General features: G+C 49.8%; 1 protein-coding gene across 1 annotated transcript in view; it reads right to left on the bottom strand.

The window, feature by feature from the left end:
• Positions 1–4,010, bottom strand: part of HABP2 (hyaluronan binding protein 2) — a 34,304-nt gene extending 30,294 nt beyond the window's left edge. The window contains exon 1 of the mRNA XM_010983224.3: positions 3,860–4,010. Within this exon, the coding sequence (XP_010981526.1) occupies positions 3,860–3,928 (69 nt within the window). The 5' untranslated portion in view covers positions 3,929–4,010. The remainder of the gene's footprint in view (positions 1–3,859) is intronic.
• Between the last annotated feature and the right edge of the window lie 20,232 nt (positions 4,011–24,242).

Below are 24,242 nucleotides of genomic sequence, written 5' to 3'. Positions count from 1 at the left end.
AACCCTTGTTATATTAATTATGAAGAAAAGGCATGTTTTATTTAAAATCCCGGCTGCCAAATATTCTGCCATGCTGTTTCTCTGTGACAGCAGAATTGTTTTGCATTTAGAAAACCCTAATGAATTTAAAGTAAAAATATATCTGTGCCTATATACACATGTGATTTCCTGAGACCTGATTTCCCTAAGTACCAGTGGACGCTGCCAAAGCTCATGAGTTGGACTTGGGCTTGGAATCAGTGTTTCTTTTTCTTTTCTTTTTTTTTTTTTAATCTGTAAGAATGTGCAGGGCAATTCAGTTCCCCTCTTTTCCATAAGACTCTGTGGGTTACAGCAAGAGGGAGGGCTGGCTCCTAGACCCGAAAGAGAGACTCTGACATTCTGGAGCGTTGAGGCTTTGAAAGGGTGGCTTGTGTCTTTCTATCAAAGGCCTTGTTTTGTCCTGGGGACCAGGCAGATTTGGATGCTGGAATTAATCAGATGCTCAGCCTCTTGACTTGACCATCCAAAATTATCTCTAATACTTGAGCATCCACAGTGTTCGTGAACAATAACCAGACAAGTGCGTGCACACTCTCTCTCTCTCTCTCTGTTTCTCTCTCTCTTTCCGAGGTAGAACCAGGCGGATAATGTGCAGTCCTAAGCGGGGACAGTGTCAAAAAGTGGAGGGTGCTGGGGTCTGTGGGACCTGGGGGGCTTCAGCTTCTCCTCATAATGAAGCAGTCGCTCCCCCTCTCCTTGGTGCCACACAGGGATGTGAGCCCCGTGTTACTGGAATGTCTCACTTTCAAGAAAAGCTGGAGCAAGGGGAGGGCTGGATTGTTATGTGTAATGTTCTGATCCTCCAGTGTCACCAAGCAATTGAAAGGAAAGGAAAATACTCTTCAGGATGAACTTTTTTACCTGCCAAACAGGGCTCAGCTGTGAGCAGAACGTATCCCCCCGAGCTGACAACTTGCAGCCTCTGGTCTCAGCAAACATTTTTGTGGCTCTAAACCGAGAAGGATGCCAGAGTTCCAGAGTTTGGGGGTTTAAACTCAAGGGTTTAAAAAGCTAAGAAATGGGAGCAAACACACATTTTAATTGTAAGGCCCCTTGTGGGGGATGGGCAGAGAGAAGCAGGGCAGGGCTGACAAGCCTTGTCCTCTGGCTTCTGACCCCAAGGAGGTCAAACTCCATTATGGCTGAGCCTGGTGGCACCCCAGATCACCCTAAGGACCACAGTGAGGAGAGATGTCTAAGCCCTGGGGACCGGGCACATCCCTCACACAGCTGGGCGGGCCTCATGTGTTGGGTGAGGAGTCGTCAGAGCTGGGTCTTCATCCGGGCTGGGAAGTTAGTTCAGCATTTTTGGGCTTGTTTTTCATTCCTAAAGTGGGGATAACCACACAAGGCTGTGCCGGGGATGGGTGTTCAAAACCGACAAGTAAGGGAAAACACATCTAGACCAGACTAGGAAGGCGCTATGAATGATCTCCTGGAGTTCGTGGCGATAATATTTGACCTACACCTTTTTGGGTCATGGATATCTGGATAAAAATCTAAGTTAAGGATGAGCCCATAGAGGAGTCACCATAATGTTTGCTCCATGATCTGAATTCATAAGAGAATAACCAGGCATCTTTCCAACGGGCAGCACACAGAGACCCTGTGGCTGCTTTTCTTCAAAGTTTCAGGAGCACATGGGGTCCATCATGCTCCACCCTGCAAGCAGGCCCATCCTAAAGGAAGGACCACGCCCCTGAAGCTGTGCGGACCAAAGAAATCTCATCGTCAGTCAGGGCCCCAGGCGAGAGGCCTTATCTAGACAGAAGGACACTAGCACAGTCTGAGACTCAGCTCTGCCACTTCCCAGCTGTATGACTCGAGGGTGTGTTACCCAGATCCTTATCCATAAATTGGAAGCAATGACGGTACCTAGGGTCCGTTAGGGTCCTTCTGGAGATGAACCAATCCATCAAAAGCATAGAGCCTAACACACAGGATTTCTCATTAAATGGTAACAGTTGGTAATTATTTTTAGCTACATGGGGCAGGAGAGGCCACTCAGTCCATCTGGCTATGTGGCTCCTTCCTTCCTGATAATGCCCCAAACTCTCCAAAGCAACTGAGTGACCGGCCACTTTCCCCCTTATGTCTGTGCACTAGCCCGTGGAACGCAAGCCACACTCCCACCCACCTGTCTGGCGGTAAGAAAGCATTCCAAAGCCCTGAATCCTCTCTTTGGAATTGACTAAGCTCATTGCCTGAAGGCTGTCTTGTATTTTCTCTTTTATCCATTATTGACTTATAATTTCATTGCTAACCCTAAAAATTCACTGGGGCTTGCAAAAAAGGGACATGGGGGGACCATTATCTTTTGCTAAACTTCAAACAGACTGTGCCAGCTCTCTACCTTGCCTGCAAACTTTAGGATCTAATTCTTTCTAACTGGTACTTTCTCTGGGCCCCTAGTAAACCTCTGATAATTTCCACAGCTTTTCTCTAGACCTGTGGTATTTCTGCTGGGTCTTGGCCCCAGACATCCAACAGCAATGATGCGGGGAGTTTGACCACAGTTGGTGATGGCGGCCACACCACACACAAAAGTCATCATTGGAAAAGAAAACCCTTTCAGAGGTAAGTCACTTGGCAGCTCAATCTGGGGCTAAGGTGGGTGTCTGTCGTTTTTAAAGCATGCTAATCAGAAAACCGGGTATTTAATCTGTTCTCTGCAGGAAGAGCTCCATGGTAAAATGGGAAATAAGATGGAAAGGTGTTTAATCAGATAAAGAGGTTATGACTGTGATTTCAGTTCTCATCCCCTGCTTGTCCTCGACACCAACCCTCCCACCCCCCAACAAAGGGGCGCATGCTCTGATTTTTATATAGAACTTGTGTTCACTTTGAAAATTTTAAGGGAAAGGAGCTGACATGTATTGAAAGCCTCATGCATCACCCTATTTAACTGAGTGTCACCCTCCCCAAACCTGTGGGAGATTATCACTAGGTTTGCAGTAGAGGAAACTGAGGCCCACAGAGATGATGTTATTTGCTCCATGTTCTGTGGCTAGAATGTGGCAAATCTGAGCTTCAAACCCTGGGCTCCCGAGCCCAGACCACATCCAGCATGGAACTCCAGGAGGTGTGATTTCTGGTGAGATCGCCCTCTCGTGGGCCCACAGAAACCCAGCTAATGCACGTGGACCACAACGGCACACAGCAGGAGCCGACATCTCCACAACTCATCTGCTCCCAAGTGTCTTGAGTCCCCCGTGCAAGACTTTCCTTCCCTGCTCACCACAACCCTCTCTTGGGCCCCTGCTCAGGCTGTCCCGTTCACTACAGCCACAGTCACAGGGTGATAAGAGAAAAATTACTGCACACAAAGCTTCTCTCCAAATCGAATCCATCTAAGTAAACCTGTTGCCAGGATCACTGGCATCCAGCAGGGTTCTCCTTTAGGGCCAGAGCATGGAGATTCTTGCCTTAATGTCACCCCAAATGGCTGGACACCTGGGGTATGTGTGCCAGCATGTGCAGAGAGTTCGAGGCTTTCACTGGCTTTCCAAATGGGTCTCTGAGATCCATGCCCGATCACGACGCCCTGCCTTAGCAGATTTTCTTACTGCGATCCCCTTAGTTGGAAAGTATTCAGGGAGACTTTGCTCCGAGAGGGCTCAAGTCAATTGCATGGCTCCATGCAACTGGCCGCTTAACAGCAACCAGCATCACAGACCTGCTTGTAATCAGGGCATATCCTACCTGGCAACACCAGCCTTTCACAGATAAAATTTCTCACCGTCCCTGGCCCGGCTGGTTTGGTCCTCCTAATAACCCCAGCGTCTCTCCACTATAGATATTTGAAAAGAACACTTACCCCGAAGGCTGTCTTTCCCGCCAGAACCACTAACAGCAGAACATGGAGATCAGACATTCTGGCAAACATCTTTGTAGTTTAAGAACTCTTGTTTTGCTCTAAATAAAATTTCTTTTGTTGTCTATGCCTTTAGGGGGGCAAAATGTCAGTCTCCAAGGATTCAGGAACAAATGAAGAGGATGCAAATTATTAACTAGGCATCAAATACTGTTTAATGTTTAATGTTTTGCAAACCAACTATCTTGATTAAACAAATGGTAACTTTGGGGCTGGGCTGAGTCATGGGGTGGTTTCTTTTCTGGAGAGAAAGTCTCCAAAGAAAGCGGCAGAGATAAAGTGCCCCTGGCTCCTGGTGGGCAGTGGAGTGGGGAGCAGGGAGCGGGGAGGGTGCTGTCGAGTGTTCAGTGCAGAAGTTCCAATGGTTAACTAGCATCCCAGCTGAAGGATCAGGTGAGATTTCTGCCACCGGCCTCCGACATCGCTGATTTGAACAGAATATTAATAGAGCTCTGATTCATCAAATCTCAAACTGAATTAAGGCATGGATAGGCTCCTAATAACATCACGCTCTATGTTCATGAAAGATAAAGGATGCAAAACTGCTATTGACAAACATTGATTCTGGACCCTTTGAAGTGTTGCCCATGGTTGCTTGTTAGCTTCAAAAGTTTTCTTTTAAATTTCATTACATAAGGTTCTAACTTTCTAATTATTTTTTTTTCCCTTTCATTGGAGTCTTTCTTTGATCAAAAGCAGGGGAAAAAACCACGATGTTCATAGTTGGGGCCAGTTGTTTCCTACGTTCCTTTCTTAGCCGCATGGGTTGCAGGTAGGGCTGTATAAAGCAACAGTTACCTACGAAGCATGGGTTCTCATGGATACAGTTCATGTCTTTAATAGGCATCTTCTTGGGCTCCTGTAAACACCTGATTGCCCACAGCCATTTATGCAAGGGCTCTGGGAATCCTCCCGCTAAGTCCTGTATCCAGCACCAACTGAGGCAGGTGCTCACCTGGGCCCCCTGTTCATTCATCTGCCAACCCTACTTGGCACAAGCACTTGGACTGTTCAATGGCTGCTTCCACCTTTAGAAGCCAGGTTGCTGGTGATGGACGGCCTTACAGGCACCAGGCTGGGAGAAGGCCGGAGTCAATGCCCCAGCCACCAGATAGATGGCCATTGAGGGACAAACCAAGTCTTGCCATTTTACCTCCTCAATCATCTCCAGTTTGTCTTTTTGTTCTCCACCCTATTTTAGGCAGCCATCAACTCACTCCTGGTCAGCATCCGTTTGATCCTTTAACGCATGCAGACTTCTCTGGAAGAGATCTTCCCTAACCTTACCCTTTCCTTCCCCTAATCCTTACTCCACCCCTAACTCTGTTCTTAACTCTAACCCTAATCACTCTTTCGCAAGTTCACGTAGTTAACTCACCTAGTTAATCCATCTTTCAGGTCTCAGCCCAGACATTACTTCCTCAGAAGCCCTGCATGAGTTTTTTTTCCTTCCTAGCACTTATCAAGGTCATAATCACATACCTGTATTGCTCTTTTGTTCGTATTTGCTCCCTCACTGGCCCCACTGGACTGAAAGCTCATGAGGTAGGCACTCTGTTTTGCTCACCACTGAATTCCTGTGGGGATGCCTGGTGCTTGCCTGGCTCATGATAGGCGTTCAATAAAATAAACGCACCTTGAATGAACGTGCAAAGGAGTAAGCGCTTCCCTACAGTGATAGTTGGATACTTCATGACCAGGGCACCTTAGACAGCATAGCCAAGTCAATGTGAAAAGAAAACGGATGTGAAAAACTGTTTGTGCAATGGTAGACACACTTCAGTTTATTCATGAACACTATGAATATTTATCGATTATCCACCGATGATCTGCTGTGAGCCAAGCGTTGTCAACATTGGGACAACGGAGGAGGTGGATGTGAACTTTGCTCTTAAGGAGAGCGAATTCTGGTTGAGGGGGAGACAGGTGGACCATGAAAAAGTAAACAAGTTAGTTTTAGTTAGTGATAGATCTGGAAAAGAAAGAGACAAGGTAATGGAACAGAAATCCTTGTGAGTGGGAGGCTTCTGGAGACGAGGAGGTGGCGATGGTGGTGATGTTGGCGAAGTGGGTCACAGGGTGAGTGTTGACCCCGGGGAATGTCATCTGGTCATAGAGCAGGGGCCAAAGAGGCAGCGTGCACGAAGGGGTTGCTGTTTTCCAGTTTCAAAGCTGAAGCCCTCCCAGCATCTGTGCAGTCTGTAAAAAGGAGGAATTTCAGGCACGTCAAATCACTGAACCACTCGTGTGACTTAGGCATCCTTGTGTGAACTAGCGACCTTCTGACTTTGTGGAGAGATTTCCAGCAAACAAACCAGAAGCTTTTCTTCCTGTGTCAACAGGAAGTGACCCGGTGCTCACCTTTAGAATCCGGATGAATTCCCTGACATGCAGTCTTCCCTTTATCTCAAGCAAAAAGCAGACAGTTGTGCCCTTTGTGTAGCAACTACATGCTTCCCACATACTGTCTCTTATTTCCCTGAAGTTTTGCGATCGTGACAATATGGAACTGAATAAATTTCTGCACATGGCCCTGAAGGAGAGAATTCTCTAAAAGACGCTTAATCCTTTTAATTTAGGAAGACAAGAGGACTATTTATCATGTGATATGGCTTTTTCTGGGGAGTCGGAAAAAACCTACATGGGATCTCTGCTTTTTAAATCCAAATATCCCGGTGGGGGGGGGGGTTCAGATGTGATCGAGTCAGTCTGTTCTCTGGAGAGCTGGGGGACACTTTCCCATGTGTCGGTTTACAGGCTGCTGGAGAGAGCCTCTGTCCTGCCTCTGGAGGCCCTGGGACCCTGGCTCACTAGCGGATGATTCTTCCACCCTAAGAGAGGATGTCCTCACCATGCCCTTGCTGGAGATCCACGTTTCGATGTACTAGGTTACGTGAGGTCTGTTGGGCCTGGACCACCCTGCCTCATATTTGTTGTTAAGTAACAAGCATCTTCCTCCTGCTAGGCCTTCAGTATGGGGAGGAAGCAGTGGAGAGGGAGCAGAGGGGAGGGCCTAAGAACAGCAGCTCAGACTCCAGACAGACCTGGGGTGGGCCCTGGCTCTGCCATATCCCCACTGTGGACAATGGGCCATTCTCTCCAAGCCTCGGTTTTCTCATCTGCAAAATAGGGATGCTATAGTTCCCACCTTATGGCGTTACCACGAGGTGTATGTGAGAGCATATAGGTGAGGTGCTAAGTGAGGCAACTAGCATAGAGCATAGTTTGCAAAACACACTGGCTTTGACATCAGGCAAATCTTTTTATGGGATGGCGCTTGCTGAGCCCCCATGATAAGCCTCACTCAGAGTCACGTGGCTGGTCGTGAGCTAAATTCTTAAAGTCATCTCCAGTCAGAGACGACATCCTGTGGGGACATGTCACTGCTCCTTCCTGTCTCCAGAGGCCCCTGTCTGATCCATTCACTTCAGGGGCACCCTCTTTTGGAGGGAAGGGGAGACGGCTTACTAACTTGGTGCAGAGGCAGTAACTTTTCCCCACTCTGCCCCCACGTCCCCCAGCATGGTTCAGTATGTTCATATTTATTGTAAACTTGTTGATCCCACACACTCCATTTTCTGACCTGGAAGATACACCCCCTCCATGTTTATGAGAAGAAACCAGTATTCACAGAGTGCCTTCTGTGTTCCAGGTGCTTTTACAATCCTGAGCTCATTCAGTCATTGTAAGTACACTGCAAGGTGATTGGGCCCATTTCACAGATAAAGAAACTGAGACTCAGAGAGGTTAAGTAAATTGTCCAAGGTCACAGAGTTTGAGACAGAGCCAGGTTTGAAGCTCTTCCCACTCTGTTGTATGGACTTAGAGTCTTGGAGTCGTGGTTTTGCCTTTGACCTCAAGCCACCTAAGAACTTACTGAAGAAAACAGCATGTCTAAAAGCAAAGACTGCCAATTGCCTGACCGATTTCCGTATTCTTGTCTTCCTTCCTATTGCCTGTACTTAGAGTGGCAACGTGCCCAGTGGTTAGTAGAGAGACCATCTCCTCCCGCAACAGCAGCCGCTTGGTTTAGGTTGGGTTTCCTGGGAAACACAGATGTTGGGGGCACTTGAGGATCAATACCCTGAGGGAGTGAAAGAAGCAGGACTGGGTAGAGGGAAAAGCTGGGCTGCCATGCAGAGTCCACTTCATGGAATCTTCTGGAGCTGGGATGGCCCTCAGTGTTGTCCTGCCATAAGCCGCGGGGGCTGGGACTTTGAACTGGGAGCATCCCGTCACTGGATTAGGACTCTCCCCATGGAAGAGGCATGAGTTTGGGCAAGGCAATGCTGGTTAAGAGTAACACTCAGAGAGGAACTCAGCGGAGAGCAAGAGGGTGTCAGTTGGGAAGGGTGGGTAGTACACACCACGGCATCCACTATTCCAACTACTGCCTGGGACTTTACCCCACATCCCTTAGTTCAAACACCCAATTCAGGAAACCTGAATGGCTCAGCCAAGTTTTGGATGAACATCCCTAGTTAATACTTGATCTAATCAGAGATGGCTGGAGCCACAAGCATGGCCAGGCTGATCCAGGTCCATGGAGCGGACAATGACTGACGTTTAGTTGAGGCAATCAATATCAGGGAGAGAACCAGAATGCTGCCACAGGAACCAGGAACTCTACACAGTTATTAGGCAAGCCAAGCTACAAATTTATAGTTAAGCTCGCTGTCGGCCAAAGGGAATGGAAAACCCTGACCGTTTGGCATGATTTTCATTATACTTAAGCCAATTCTTTTTCCTATGACCAATTCCAGGTCAATTTTCATTCTTAAAAAAAAATTATGATCTGATGAGCACAAGCTGGGGTTGAGTAAACAGGAAGGGGAAACTCACTGACACCCTGGCAATCGTGAATTTCACGTGGTCCATCAGCATCACCAGTGAAGGGTGTCTGTCTGTCTATCAGGCTGAGCAGGAGTCTCGATGAACTAAGGACGCAGATTTTCTTATTTTTCTTAGAAGCAGATATTGAGTTTCTAGCACATAGTAGGTGCTCAAGAAATGCCAGTTGGAGGACGGGAAGAATAAACAGCCTCTTCAGTCCTCTGCATCTTAGAAAATGACACCAGCATACACGTGGCTTTTCAAGTTGGAAACCTGGAAATCATCATTTGTCTCTTCCTCTCCTTCCCCAAACTCAAATCATCAGCGTGTTTCTACCTCCAGGAGGCATCTCAAATCCTTCCAGCACCTTCCACCCGAGTCCAAGCCCACACAACCTCCTGCCTGGTCTCTTGCAATAGCCCCCCTCCCTGCTCTGCCTATTTCCACTCCTGCTTCCTCTTAAGCCCGTTCTCTACCATCTAAAAGCATTTATTGTAAAAAGCCTAATCAGAATATGTCAAGCTCCTGCTTGAAACTCTTTGATATCATCCTTTTGGACCTAGAATGGAATCCCAAACTCTTATTGAGACTCAGTTTAATCTGGCCTCTGCTTACTTCTTCAGCTGCATTGTGGGTTCTTCTCAGACATGCAGTGTTCTCATAAGACCAGGGACCTTGTCTGTCGTGTTTACGGCCTTAACTTATCCCCTAGCCCACAGCCTGGTATGAAGGGTCAATATTTACTTGTTGGATGAGCGGATGAATGGATGGTTGGTTGATTGAATGGATGGATGAAGGGACAGTGGGCAGCCATGTTTGATCAGATGCCAGAAGCCTCTCTTTTGGGAAGGGCTCACCATGGACTCCAGAGCTGCCTTCCTCTTGCCAAAGTGAACCCTGGTCTTTGGCCATTGGTAATTCTGTCTGCTGTGATCTATGAGGTTTGGGAAGACATAAGAACAATTGATGCAGTACAACTGTGTAACCACCAAACGTAGTGCAACCTAATGTGAATTAAACACCTTAGGATCTTCACACAATAATTGATCTGACTATTTGTGCTTCTTTCCTTTCTTTAGTCTTCTGTGGGGCTTCAATCTTCCCTCTTGCATTTTAAATTTTCTCTGTTTGGTGGTTGTCTAAGGCAGAGAGTGGTTTTTTTTTTTTCACCTGCAATCTCTTGCATCCCATCAATCAGTTCTAAAGAAACACAAGGTCCCCCTTTGGATCTCCAGCCTCACAAAGAGCTATCACCTGGATTGTGTGATGCTTCTTGTTCTAAGTGCATCTTTGATTTATTAAACATCTTTGAATAAAATTCTGTCTATGTTTTACATGTTGGAAAGTTTCCCCTCCCTTCGATATGATAGAAAACCTGAAAGAGAGAAGGGATCTTGAGATTTAGGTGTCCCTTTCTGTCTAGACTTGTCGGCATTCTGAATAGAGGGTACTGTGATATTTTCAAAAGCCTTTCTCTTTTGGGGAAGGCAGACCTCTGAGCACCTCTCTAAAATGTACTTCTAGAAACTGCCTGACATGAATCTCTTTCCAAAGCACATTTTCTTGCTGCCTCTATTGTGCGGTGGCAATAGCCTGGGTTGGAATCAGACAGAGCCAGTGGCACAGCTATTTACCTGCTGTGTGCTCTTTGGCAGGTTGCTAAACCTCTCTGAGCCTGTCTTAAATACGTTTGGTGTGTTAAATGAGATGATAAGTACAAAAGTGCCTGGCACACAGGACGTACTTGATTTGTGTTAATTTATCTTTCTCCCTTTTTTCCGTTCCACGTCTTGGTTCCTTTTGTATTTATTATGAAAACTCTACATCTTCCTCCAGACTGGCATGATAATCAATGAAGCAAGTTTTTAGAAAAGGACTTAGACAAAACTGGAAACAACAACCCACACACAGCTGTGTGACTTGTCTTCCTGAATCATGCATTCTTTCGTTTATTTTAGGAGAATTCATTGTGCTGGGTACTAAGATGTGTAAGAGACCTCTGTCTCTGTTGAGGGAAAACCAAGTGGGCAAATCCACAGGTCCTTCCGGAGGCCAGTTCTCAGCCACGGAGATTGGAGGAAATCATACTGGGAGAATGATTGGCGCGAAATGGGTTCCATTAGTCATTCCAGGAGAGCTTTCAGCCAACTCGTACTTCACCATGTGCTCCAACCTCAGGACACTCAGTAAAGCCAATTGTCATATTGGTGACTACTGGTACCAAGACCTATTTCTGTGTGTCCAGCACTGGGCTTAGCTCTGTGGATGGAGGTTGGAGGATCCTGATGGTCTCACTTTGAAGGTCCGCACACCTGGTCTGGGGAAACAGCTCTTAACTTCTGTATGACTCAGTTTCCTCATCTGGGACATGAGGACAATGTTAGTATGTATCTTGTAGTGTTGTTACGACACTTAAATGGGGTGTGATGCGCCAGGTTTGAAGTGCTCGGAGCCACGCCAGCACATAGCGAGTGCTCTGAGGCCATTTGTTAAATGACTTGCCCTCCAGAGTGTCTCTGCCGGAGCTTCACATATTACTACCTAAAGCGGCACCAACGGCTCAGATGATTAGCATAAAGGATGTTAAATATTAAATTTTTGTGGATACAATGAGCAATAGCCAAGATAGATGGTGGACTGAGCAGTCACCGCCGCCCAGGCATAAACAGAAGAAAAGAATCTGGTAACGCTGGTCGCCCAGGTTCTTCAGACAAGAGTTCCAGGTCTAGACCTCCTTTTGGTTTTGCCGCCAACTCCCGGTTCAGCCAGAAGCCCCGCAGACTCTGCAGCTGAGCTGTGATTGAAAAGTGACCCTTTTCTGCAAAGGGGTTTCGGAGAGCCTGAAGTGGCAGAGGGCGGGGACTCACCCACACGTGGGTGCCTTTATGCCTCTTTGTACATGTGGCAGAACTACCTCTAATGCGGTGCTTCCGTCGGGAGCCGGTTGAGAGGGGAAGCCGTGGAACTCCCCCTCCTCTAACTAGCAGAGGCCCTGTTATGTCCCGAAGAGCCTGACCGCTATTGAGTGAGCAAACGGGCTGAGGGCAAACAGCATCTGAAGTGTCTAGAACATCTCCTGCCGCGCAGCCTAGACCTCAGATATTAAGCCATTCCTACCTTATGACATAATTAGAAACGGGTCAAGTGTTAGACCACGTGGAACAGACAGCTTGAGGCACAGAATTGGAGAAAAGGAAGTCAGGACAGTGTGGCCAGAGGCTATACTTGGTCTCCGGAGACCAGGGTTTAGTTCTAGCTGCTTCTCATACCAGCTTGGTGATCTTGGGCAAATCAGCAACTTCTCTGAGCCTCAGTTTTCTCAACTGTAAAAATGTAGTTCATTTTTTTCAGTCTGGCCAAGGTGGCGATGAAGGGCTGGAATGCTCCCAAAACGCAATGACCTCCCCCACACAAGGGCCGATTCTTCTCTTGCCCTTGCTGGTCCCCTCTTTCCTGAAGTGTTGCGTGCTGATTTGTGTGCCGTCGCCAAGCCTTGCCCCCAGCAGCCATCTCTGCAGCGGTTGGTACAGTCAGTGCTCAGCAGTTCACCTGGAGAGAGGTGATTTTGTCTTGAGTAGCCCCCTTTCTCCAAAGTTCATTTTCTCCTCTGACTGGCTGGGGTCTGCGAAGCGTGCTTCCTTCAGCGCCCCGCAGGGCCCCTGCAAAGGATGCACTTGAGTATGTCGGTCTGAGTGTGAGCCCAACCAAATATCCTCCACGTCCGTCCTCGGAGCCCCACACTCACAGCCACACCTGGGCCCTCGGAGCCCCACCCTCAAACCCAGCCCTCACTGTGCCACAGGGCCAGCTTCCGAAATCCCGATCCGGCTGTATCACCCACATAGTCATCAGCGGTGCCTCACTGGCTGCAGGACAAAGTCCGGACTGATTAGTGTGACACACGAGGCCCTGCTAAGCTGGCCTCTGGCCACTTGCTTTCTGCTCTCCCGGCCAGCTTTAGTCCCAGCTCCCCTCCCACTCCCCTGATGCACATCCTCACACCCGCCCTGAGCTGCGGTCACAGGCCTGCCTGATGCCTTCATTTATTTACAGTCGTGGTTCCCGTGCCAGAAAAGTCTTCTTCCCCCTCTGGTGCCTGAAGAATCCCACTCTTTCTCTTTTAAATCTCAGCTCGACCATCCCCCTGGGGGAAGCTTTCTTCCCCTGGAAGTTGGAGTCTGCTCTCTACCCTGAGAACTCTTGTGGCATCTTGATATTTATGACCTTAAGACCCTGACGTGTTCCTCTTGGGGACACTTTGGAGCTGAGACTGTGATTCTCTCATCTTTGGACTTCAGCCCATGGCACACAGTAGGTGCTCAATAATTGTGTTCTGAAAGAAGTGAGCGTGTATATGTCACCTTAGGGGCATGTGAGCTCACAAGGATCTCAGAACAGGGAAAAGGAAGGAAAAAGAGAGATGAAGGCCGGCTTAGAAGCGAGCAGTGGTGCCCTCTGGAGATGACAGGCCCCCTGGTCTAGTCTGAGTCCCTTCAGATGTTGTCCTGGACTTCCGTCCTTGGAGCTGAGTCAGTGGAAGCAGCAGCAACAGCAAATAAAGGGAGTGTTTGTCAATGGGCCCATGGGAACTGGTCCCTTCAGAAACAGGCTGCTCTTCCCTGTCAATACGTTCCTGCCAGTTCTTAGTCCGGCCCGACCCCTCCCACTGGCTCCCGTACAGATCCTTGCCGTGAGCCCGTCTTGAGGGCCGGCGTTCACATGCAGGAACAGTGGAGCTGGGAGTTTGAGGTTTGGATCCCAGTGGCTCCATTTTCTAGCCCAGTGACCTGGTTATTAAACCAATTGGGACTAGTAAGGCCAGCTGAAGTAGGTAACACAACTGAAGGTCTTGGTACACTACCTTGCAGGTAGTAAGCGCTCAATAAATGCAGCTGTCATTTTCTTGGGCTGCCTTAGAGCAAGCAGTTCAACGACCCACAAATGAATGCACATATTGCAAGAGGAAATTATGAATGTACTTTATATAACATCCTCATGGTTCCTTTATGAGGCTGGCATTTGTTTTCTAAAAACAAACTCATTTTGAGGTTGGATTTGGGACTTGGTGATCACATTGAGGCCAACAGATGCCAGAGGTCTCTGGGTCCCTGGGTGTCTTTCTGGGTAGTTTTTCCCGGCCCTTTCTCACAAAAACCATCTCTCTGATGTGTTCTTCTATCATTGAAATATTTACACTGGAGATGGCACCAGCTCCAGAAAGGAACACGCGTACACAGAGAGCTAGCAAAAGTTTCCTGGATTTTGAGAAATCGCTGATTCATCAATGATATTTGGATCGATGAGTCAATTCTTCATTTTTACACAAAGCAGTGGGGTGCTAGAGCTGACTCCCACTGGCTGAGAGCTGACTGTCCACATCTCTTTCATGCTCTACATTCAGGAACATCACATTGGTAACTTGAAATCAACCATGTGGGAACATATCATAGAAACAGGCAAACACTATGGATCAGCGCTTCTCCCCTCCCCTGGAGGGCCAGCTATTAAACATTTACCAGCACACCACCACACCCAATGGAAATGAGAAACAGAGAGATCGAGTGACTCTTTCAAAGTCACACAGCACAGTAGCTTAGAAGAGAAATGGTTAAGCAGGACTTTTTAGAACATGTAAGACTTCAGTCGGGCTTCTAATGGTGTATGATAGAGACCAGATTAGAACAGAAAGATAGATAAAATAATGGCCCCCTTAGATGCCCATGCCCTAACCCCCAGAACCTATGAATATGTTATTTTATATGGCAAAAGGGACTTTGCAGATGTGATTAAGGGTTTGGACCTTGAGATGCTAAGATTGTTTTGGGTTATCTGGGTGTGCTCAATTTCTTAAAGACTTGAGAGAACTTTTCCTGGCTGGGTAAGAGGGATGAGACAGAAGGAGGGGAAATTCAAAGCGTGAGAGAGACCAGAATTTGAAGATGGAGAGAGGGTCAGGAATGTGGGTGGCCTCTAGGAGCTAAGAAATGGCTTACGAGTCCTCCCCCTCTCCCTGGCTTGGCCTCAAAAATATAAATTTTTTTTTGCTGTACACCTGAAACTAACATTGTAAATCAACTACTCTTCAATTAAACAAAAAATAGAAGAAGAAAGCTAATAGTGAAGCTAAAAGTTAGTTGCTAAAGGAAAAATAGGGAAAGCGTGGCTGCAGGGGAGATGTCTCGGCAAAGTCTTGTGGGCAGGAGGGGCAATGCATTTTCAAGGAACCGAGAATAAATTGTTTGTCTGTATGGAGGCCTCAAGTGGAATCAGAGTGGGAAGTAACTTGGGGAGGGCAGGTCTGGGTCTCTGTGTGGCCCCCTGGGAACAGCTGGCAAGTGGCAAGGACAGAAGCAGTGGCAGTAACAGACTGATGGGCAGGGCTCTTAATGTAGATGCCTACAGGGGCCAGGCAGGTACTCTGAAGTGGGTGGAATGAGGGACAAGTAAGGAAAACGTCCTGAGGATCACGATGAACGGTAATTACACTTAGCTTCAGGGTGGGGAGCAATAGGGGGTGGTGGAGACTGCGGTGAGCTGGATGGTCCCACCAGCATCGGCATCCTTGCTCCGCAGGAATGTGGGCCCAGTGTGGCCAGAGAATTAGCTTTTTCAAGAGAAGCCAGAAATCCTGAGTTCCTCTGATGTCTAGTTCACTGATTTTTTAACCTGTGTGGGCCACTGTCATCTGTGTCCCATTAAAGCACATCCCTGGGCCAGCTTTCGACCTTTATCTCCTGCTCCCAGCTTTCTTCCCTCCTGATTTTTAGATTCTGTGCCGAATCCCCCCGTGGACTGAGTAAGCTTCTGGGGTGATCACACAAGTCAGTAGGGGGAGGGCTCGAAGGGGGCGGAGTCTGGCCTTCCTGCTGGTACGGGCCCAAGTGACTCACTATAAAAATAAGACATGAGAGCATTTCTCCTCTTCCATCCCTTTTCCCTCCAAAAAGGAAAACAAAAAGGAACAAATTTTGCTGGCTTGCTGGCCGGCTTACAAAATACCTGCTGATTCCATCTCAGACCCTGGACTTTGATGTGGAGGAAGGACGGTCTCGCTCTTTGGGTTGGCAGGGATGGGCGGCCACAGCCCACACTCCTGGCTGTCCTCCCTCCTCCCTCGCCGTTTTGCCCGGGACCTGCCCAGACTCACCTGGAGGCTTGGGGAGGCGAGGGGAAAAGGGAGGGCAATTCTTTGGATTTCTTGTCAGAAACCAATTTACGCTGCATTGAGCTGAACAGAATCCAGTATATTTCTTCCCCAGAGGAACCATTTATTTATTTATTTGGGGGTAATTGATCCCCCTTATTTTCCTGTGCTGCCGGCTGGAGTGTTGCTGAGGAAGCACTTTTAAGTGGTAAAGCGCGTAGACAGGAAAAACTGAAAGCAGGGGGAGAGCCTGCCCTGGGCGTTTCCTGCAGGAGCAGACCCCTGTTTCTGGCGTGGGCACCTGCAGCCATGTCTCAGGGAAACGGGACCCTGGTCTTGACAGAAGGGGAGCCGGAGCTGACTTGCGGGGCTGGACGGTGTGGTGGTCGGGAGCTCTGGCTCCGGGCAAGACCATTCTGCTTACTTCCACTGCTGATGCCTTGCGTGATCTTGGATATATCAAGCTCTTGAAGCCTCAGTTTCCTTACGTTACAGGATGTTGGGAAAATTGACTAGGGGTGCGTATGTAGTGAAGTAAAGGGCTTTGCTGTGACTTCTTGATGTGCCATAGCTGCGGACACGCAACCCACACTGCACACACCCCAAGTGCGGAGACACACACCCCTGTGCCCACGGCAGACAGGTGTCTGTCTGTTTTCAGATCCATCCTCTGTCCTTCCCCTGCTTCCGTCTGTGAGGGAGGGGATTACACGGATCAGGCTCTCTTGCCCTCTGGCTTCCAGGCTGGCTTGGCCACTGAGGGGCATTAGTGAAAGACTGGAGGATGGAAGGAAGGGAGAAGCTAGGGAATGCCTCCCTTACGCTGTGTTTCCTGTGGCTACTCTGGAAACTTCTGTGCCTCCTCTGTGACCTCAGTACCCGCAGAACGTGCTGGAATTTCACTGTGGAATCTTCTTGAACACTTGTACGTGCTAAGTGCTGTACATGTATTTTAATCATACTTCGCCCTCTGAATGACCCTGTGAAGAGGATGCTACCACCATTAGCCCCATTTTACAGATGTGAAAACTGAGTCTCAGAGAGGTTAAACTGCCTGCTGTCCATCTCACCGCTAGTCCCTAGTGTGGCCAGTCGAACTGACACAGTTGGACTCTAGAGCTTTTGATCACCAAGGCAGGTGCCTTACAGAACTGAGGACTGGCTCAGGCCTGGCTTTCGCTAACCACCAGGCCCTATGGGCTGACACTAGCCGACACTGGGCCTTTACTAGTGATGCTTCCTGCCCTATAGCTCCAAGAAGGGGAGAGCTGCCTCCCAAGGCTGCAGCAGTTCAAGTTTTGACAGACACCACTAGCTGGGCCCGAGAAAGGTTCTGCAGCTTTGATGGGCGACAAGATCCCATCCAGGCAGTTCCCGGAGATGGCTTTGCTCTGAACAGACAACTGAATATAAAGGAGAGGAAAAAGTGGAGGGGCGGAGGGAGGGAGAGGAAGGCGAGGGGGCGGGGGGAGAAAGTCCCCGATTCACAGAGCCCAACCCCGAGCAGACACTCTCTGATGACCAGGGGAAAGACTTTGAAAAGTGGAGGGGCAGTGCCTCAAACCCTGTTCCCTGAAAGTGGGGGTGGATCCCGGCAGAAATCACATGGGGACCCCTGCTGTGGAGCCAGGGAGACCGGGAAAGAGTCCAGGTGATAAAAAAAAAAAATGTTAATAGAGGACTGAAATACATCTGGTTGTAATTCCAGTCTTCTGATTCCCAGTTTGAAATCCTGGGGAACGAACGCTGTCAGGCTGCTACCTCTCTCTCCTGGTGGACTCCACTCACCTGGGATGGTGCCACTCAAAGCCAGTGCCCCTTTTGTTGGTTTGTGATGTGAGAGTCGCCATATTCCACGTGGCCAAGCAGGCACCTCGGTTTGAACAGCTCTCTGTTAAGCACCTTCTTTTCTTCCAGATCCCTGAACTACTCACTGTCCACAGATGACAACATCTGGAAGGGAGATGGATCTCTTTCTCCAAGAAAGATGGGGTGTCCATGACTCTAGGTGGAACACCATCGGCGTCTCCAGTCCATTGTCCAGAAAGGACATCTTAAGGCACAAAAATGGGGTCTTGTCACTTCCCTGCTCAAATTCTCCAATGCTTTCCTAACGTGCTTAGAATATAATCCAGACCCCTTGCTTGGCTAACCAGGTCCTACGTTGTCTGTTCTTGCCTTCTGAAAACCTCACTTTGAACCATTCTCCACTTTGCTTGCCACGATCCAGCTGAAGGCCTCCTCTCAGTTCCATGAACACACTCACTACCACAGGGCCTTTGCACATTCACTTTCTTGTTCTTGGGACCCCCTTCAGACTCTTTACAAACCTGGCTTCTTTGTATTCTCTGCTCTCAGCCTCAGAGCCCATCTCCCCACCAGTGCCTCCGAGCCACTCTGCTGGGCTCTTCCTGGATGCTAGGTCCTGTCCCCTTCCTGCTCCTGACAGCTGGGGCTGGCAGGCTCCTACCTGCAGATGTGGCAATTCAGCCCTTATAGGTGTGACTGTGAACTCGTGTGTCTGTTATTTTAAGCCAGCAGTGTCTCCAAATGAGCACTGTCCTCTTGGAAGCACTCAGCTCTCTTGGAGGTCTCAGGGATTCTAGTCGGGTGGCATCAATCTGGCTGGGACTCACCTTCAGACCTGTCGTCCCGTTCGCCCCTCTCATGACAATCTTCAGCCTTCAAGCAAGACTTGGATGTCTTTGGAACGGAAGGCTGCCTCTCTAGAGAGGGCTGCCTCTCTGGAGAGGGCTGTGGTCTGGGGGTTGGAAACCAGGCACATGGCAAGAGAGAGGGGTGACTTCCTCGTGTGCATGTTAAGGTTTTTTTTTTTTTTTTTGCAAGTGTCCTTCTGCCTGGACTAGAAGCAAAGCCAGCCTTCCCTGCCCCTTGGTCTTTGCAGAACCCAATGCTTGTGCTTTGTATGGTGTGCAGACAGGCAGGTCGGTGGCCACTGGGCTGATAAGGAAAGACACCTTGGTGGTTTGACAGGACACTCAAGCATCACATGTGTGGCCGCTGCTCCCTTTCCTCTTCCCTCCCACATGGCCCCCGACTGTCCTGCGGAAACTCTCACCCTCTATCCGTCCTCTGCGGCTTGTCTCTCCGTCCTCTGGCTGCAGGGAAAGGACGCAGCCCGCATTTCCACGAAGAGCTCGATGCCGGGGCTTTGCCGAGGGCCTTTCTCTTATCTCTGCTCTCCTTTCTCAGAAGATGTTCGGGGCCGGCTTCAATTTGGGGATTAATCTAACCAAAGTACGGAATCTACTTCTCTGCATGGAGAACGCTCTCCAGGCTGTTGTTTATCTGTCCTCCTCCCACCCCCCTCCCTGTTTCACCCTAATCTTTGGAGCTTAAAAAGGCTTAAAATGCTTCCCAGGCATGCAATCGCTCTTCAGAGGCAACTATTGATGGGCTAAACAGAAACGACTTCGAAACTGAGTGTGTGAACTTTCGTCCGTGACTGCACTGCCAGAAGTCTAGCGGAAGGGGAAGGAGGGGCATTTAATGTCTTATATTGTCTGATATTTTCTTCCTGGAGAAAGGCTGGCCATCTCGATGGTCAAATATGGAAAAACTGAACCTGCAGGGGAGGTGGCGATGCAGAGTGGCCCCCTCCCTTCTCCTTCCACCTGTTCAGCTGATGAGATGGTGACAATGGGTGTGGTGGCCTCATCCCAGCACAGAGCAAGCCCTGGGCTCTGACCACACCCTGGGAGGAGGAGCTATTTTCCTTCACATCATCCCACTGATTCTCATATCATCAGCCCACCCGCAGCAAAGTGACACATCGGAGTAGAATCACAACATCCAAGTTGCCCCTTGCAGTGTGAAGACTGCTAGATGAGGAGACTGAGGCTTGGAAAAGAGAAATGACCTGCCCACGATATCTCAGTTACTCAGGTGTTGTGTTAAGATCCAAGCCAAAGTTCAGACTCTGCAGCCTTCCAGCTGCTCCCTCCTGGTCCAGCTGCTTCCCATAGTGATGGGGGAAGCTGTAAAATGGCTGATGAGCCCTTTGCGGTGGTAGAGAAAGAAAGGTCCATGAATCATTCCCAAATCAAATCAAGTGGAGACTCCAGCAATAGGATGGGAAAGAAGGGACCCAGAAGAAGGTATACCTCCCAGATGAAATGAACATGCAAAGAACAATTTACTTGAGCCAACTGGGGAATTAGAATCCAGTGACTGTAAAACCTACCACCTGGGGCGTGTTAGAGCTGACCCTGCATATGGGGAGTGGGTGGGGAATTAAGGGCAAAGCCAGGTGACTGAGACAGCGATGACTGTTCCTGAGGGGAGCCAGAGGCTCGAAATCTCTCGATAATTCCACGCCTTTCCCCTCACTCTGCATGGGTGGGCAGGCTGAGCTCAAGGAGCAAAGAGGACATGGGACACGCTACTTGCCTTGGTAGCCTCTGTCAGTGCTACTTCAGAGGGAGACTGCAAGCACCAGTTTCGAGGTAGAAACCTTTGCTGCTGACATTTGCTTTTGCATCTTCTACTCATGTTGTTGAGAAAGCGATAAATGTCTGACGCTTCCTTGAGCATCTTCTCCAGCTGTGGAAGGACAAAACTGGCAAGAGGTGAAGGGAAGGGGTTTAGTAATAAGAAGAGCTACACATATGGAAGTCTGTGGATACTTGTCCCTAGTGCTGGAAGGAACGGGGGACCCTGGCTCTCTTGCTAAATCACCCAAGCAGCATGTGATACCTACCTGGGGACACCTGGAATATCCAGCGGTGTCCTAATGAAATGATAAGGGGGCACGTCCTCCTCCCCAGCATTTCTACAGGGAAGACTTACCATCCCCACCCCAAGACAGGGAATAGGTCTAATAAATTACACTTCAGGAAGCAGGATGCGTGCAAAACGTCAGGGCTGTGTACACACTCGGATGGCCCCGAGCACAGAAAATTTATCACCCTCAGGGTAGACACACAGCAGGCGCCAAGCAGGAGGAAGTGGCCTGGAGTGTGTCCCCCTGAAGGGTTCTTGGAGCTGATAAGGAAATACCAACAGCAATGCAGGGGACATTTACCTCCAGGGTGGGGGTAGGACTCGGAGCCCGAGGGATTTGGATGTTGCATTCGTGGGCCCCTTCCATCTTCGTAAGAGAATATTGCCATCCTTGGGTCCTACCCGGGTGTCTCAGCCTTGGCACTGTTGACATCCTAGGTCAGACAATTCTTTGTTGGGGGTGGAGGGCTGTCCTGTCCGTTTTAGGCTGTTTAGCATTCTCCCTGGCCCCTGCCCACCAGATGCCAGTGGCACAGCACCAAAAATGTCTCTAGACATCGCCAAATGTCCCCAGGGTGGGGCAAAATGCCTCCCCCCACCCCGGTGAGAACCATTGGTCTACACTAGGGGAGACAAAGGGTGCTTGTGTTTCTCTGTTTGGCCGCCAGAACCGCCCGTGGCTTCTGGTCTCACTCTACAAGTCCACTGTGGGCCCCCCGCCCCTTCGTGATCCACTGATCTGGCCTCACCCAACGTTTCTTCCCCAGCAGCTCCCTTGTTAGGGACTGTGTGTTTGCCGTTCCTTCTGCCTGGAATGCCCTTTGCCCCTCCCCTTCCCCTGTAGCCACACGGCTCATTTCCTCACCTATTCAGGTCTCAGCTCCAGTGTCACTTACTTGGAGACATTGTCCCCCAGCCTTTCAAGCTGAGGCGCATCCCACTCCTGTCAGACTCTAAGCCCTTATCCTTATTCTGACTTGCCTTCCCCCGTAGTTCCATTCGCTCCTGGCCATCCTGCACCTGGTGCCCATCTTCCTCATCAGAGCTCACGCCCCTTGAGGACAGGACCCTGACCACTAGGCCAGTTGCTGTCCCAGATCTCCAATGGGTCTGGCTGTCATAGGTGCTCAGACCCCTGGTGACGGAATTAGGACAGAGACCGTGCCTGCGCTGGTCACCAGTGTGAACTGAGTGCCCATGGAATGTTAATGAGGGCTGCTGAGTTATGATTAATGAATTCTTGCAATGGTGTCCTCCCTTACACGTGTGAGGTGGGGGTAAAAGAGAAATCAGAAGTAACCAAACAAAATAAATGCGCTGGGTGGCCTCCTGGGCTCAACTCTGCATGAGGCTAAAAGCTTGGCTTGGAATCAAACTGATCTGGATTCAAATATCTGTTGTGGGTCCTGATGGAAAAGTCACACACTGGCTGTTGGGTCTTTGGCGATTGTTAACTCCTCCAGGAGTCAGTTTCCCCCTGTAGACAATGGGGATAAGGGTAGTCTCCTCACTCCGCCCTACACCCCGGTCCAGGTTGCCGGGAGGAGAACATGAGATGTGGACAAATGCTCGGCCCGTCCTGAACGCAACAAAGGCCACTCTCCGTTACATATAAACACGGGCTGGTCGTCACCCAGGTTGGGGTGGGGACAACACACTCCATTCCCAAGAAGGGCTAGAAGACCACAGAGGAGGGGAGGAAGCTCTGGATACCAGGGTTCACTGCAGAGGTGGGACAGAAGCCAGGGATGCCCGGCTCATGATCAACTCCACTCACATGGCACTTGACTTAACAAAGCTCTTTCGTGGTCGTCTCCTTTGGTCCTTGCAATGCAGTGGAGCAGCTACACTTTCCCTCGTGATGAAGAAAGAGAGGCTCAGAGATGCTGATGGACATGAAGAACAGTGAGGAGGGCAGCACCCAGACTCCGGTCCGGTCTCCTGACTCTAAATTCACTCCAATTTTCAAGGACTCTGAATGTAGTACACATGCACTGAATTTGACGGTAATACACACCACCATTCGGCGGGGCTCCAGGGGGCCAGGTCTGAGTGAAGAGCTTCACAGGCATCGTCTTCATTTCACTGGTGCCACAGCCCTGGGAGGGGTCCTCTTATCACCCACTCTGCAGAAGCTCAGAGATGAAGACACTTTCTCAAGGGGGCAAAGCCAGATGCAAATTGGGGTGAATCAGGCTCCCCATGTGAGCGTCTACCCCCTAGAGGTAGACCTGCCCTCCAAGCAGAAGCATGACAGTCCTCGTGTCCCCTCGTTCCCATGACCTGGTGTGGTTTGAATAGGTCAGGCGATGGTGGGCGATGGTGAGGAGAGAAAGAGGAATGGCTAGGCCTTCAGCCTGGGCAAGTCCCACCAAGCACATCCCCCGGAAGCTCCCTGAGGATGAGCAGAGAAGGGGGCTGGCCGAGTTCGGGGCTCGGGGGGACCCGAGTGGTGTCTGCTGCCGCCTCCCTCCTCCCCAGCCTTCACTGGGCTCACCTGGCCAATGTCATCATGGTGGGGTCAGCAGTGAAGGGCCTCCTGGGTCTCTGAGCTTCAGAACAGCAGTCCAGGGCCATGTGGGCCACCAGCGGGGGGCTGGAGGTCTGCTCTTGTCCAGACTGCAGGCAGCTTGGGGACTGTGTCCTTTGGGCTCTGTATGCCTGGCTCACGGCAGGCTGCCTGCGTGTGGAATGAATGAGTGAGTCATAAGTGAGTGGACTGCAGTCTTTCCTTCCGTAACATTCCTGTCCTGACTCGGGCTCGGTGTGGCCCCGGGGTTAGGACAGCACGAGGAGGTCTCTGGATCTGTTCTCCAAAGGCCCACGGACCTGAGACAACTTTCCGTATTTCTGTCTCCACCCTTCCCTTGTCCTAAGTCGCTAAGAGTTACCGTCATACCTTCACGCCAGTGGCTGCGAGAGAATCTTGCAACATGCAGCTGTCTGGGTGTCCCGGAGCCTGGAATGGACCCTTTCCCTCCTACTCCTGATGGTGGGAGCCTGAGAGCATCGCTGCGTCCCTGCCACTCCGATCCTGCCTCCCCTTCTCAGAGGCTCTGCTGGAACGGACTCAGAGAGGGAACAGAGGTCCAGCCCTGGGTTATACTTTCAACAAGGAGAGTCACTCAGCCGCGGACCCTGAGTCAGCTCGCCAGTTCCCCGTGAGTTGGGAGGAGGATGGTGTGAGAGGGAGCTTTGAACCTTTTCTTCTTGGGAATGAGAAGAGCCCATGAGTAAATATAGGCATTGGAGAGATTCTCTCAGTGTCCTATTCATCCCCGGAAAGGGAAAAAGGAACAAAAGAACAAAACCACAGGGGCCTGGAAGAGTCCAGCAGCTTCCTGAGGGTGACGCGCCATCGGGAACAACTGATGGGAAGGTTCTTTATCTGGCTGCCTGGCTCCGGGCAAGACTCCCCTGAGGAAGGCTCATGTCTGGACAGACCTCGCTCACAGACGACTTCCTCACCAGCAGAGACTCGAATCAGGGCCCTTGCTCTCCCCCGAATGTGGAGCCAGCCTTGGGACACAGCTGTAGCACAGGGGTTCCAGGTACAGGCTCTGAAGTCAGGCTTCCTGGGTTCAAATCATCCTCCTGCCACTTAAT

The sequence above is a fragment of the Camelus dromedarius genome, chromosome 8, assembly GCF_036321535.1.
Source record: "Camelus dromedarius isolate mCamDro1 chromosome 8, mCamDro1.pat, whole genome shotgun sequence".
NCBI lineage: Eukaryota > Metazoa > Chordata > Mammalia > Artiodactyla > Camelidae > Camelus > Camelus dromedarius.
Note: the sequence above shows the minus strand (reverse complement) of the source record. Positions and strands in the feature narration are given on the sequence as shown.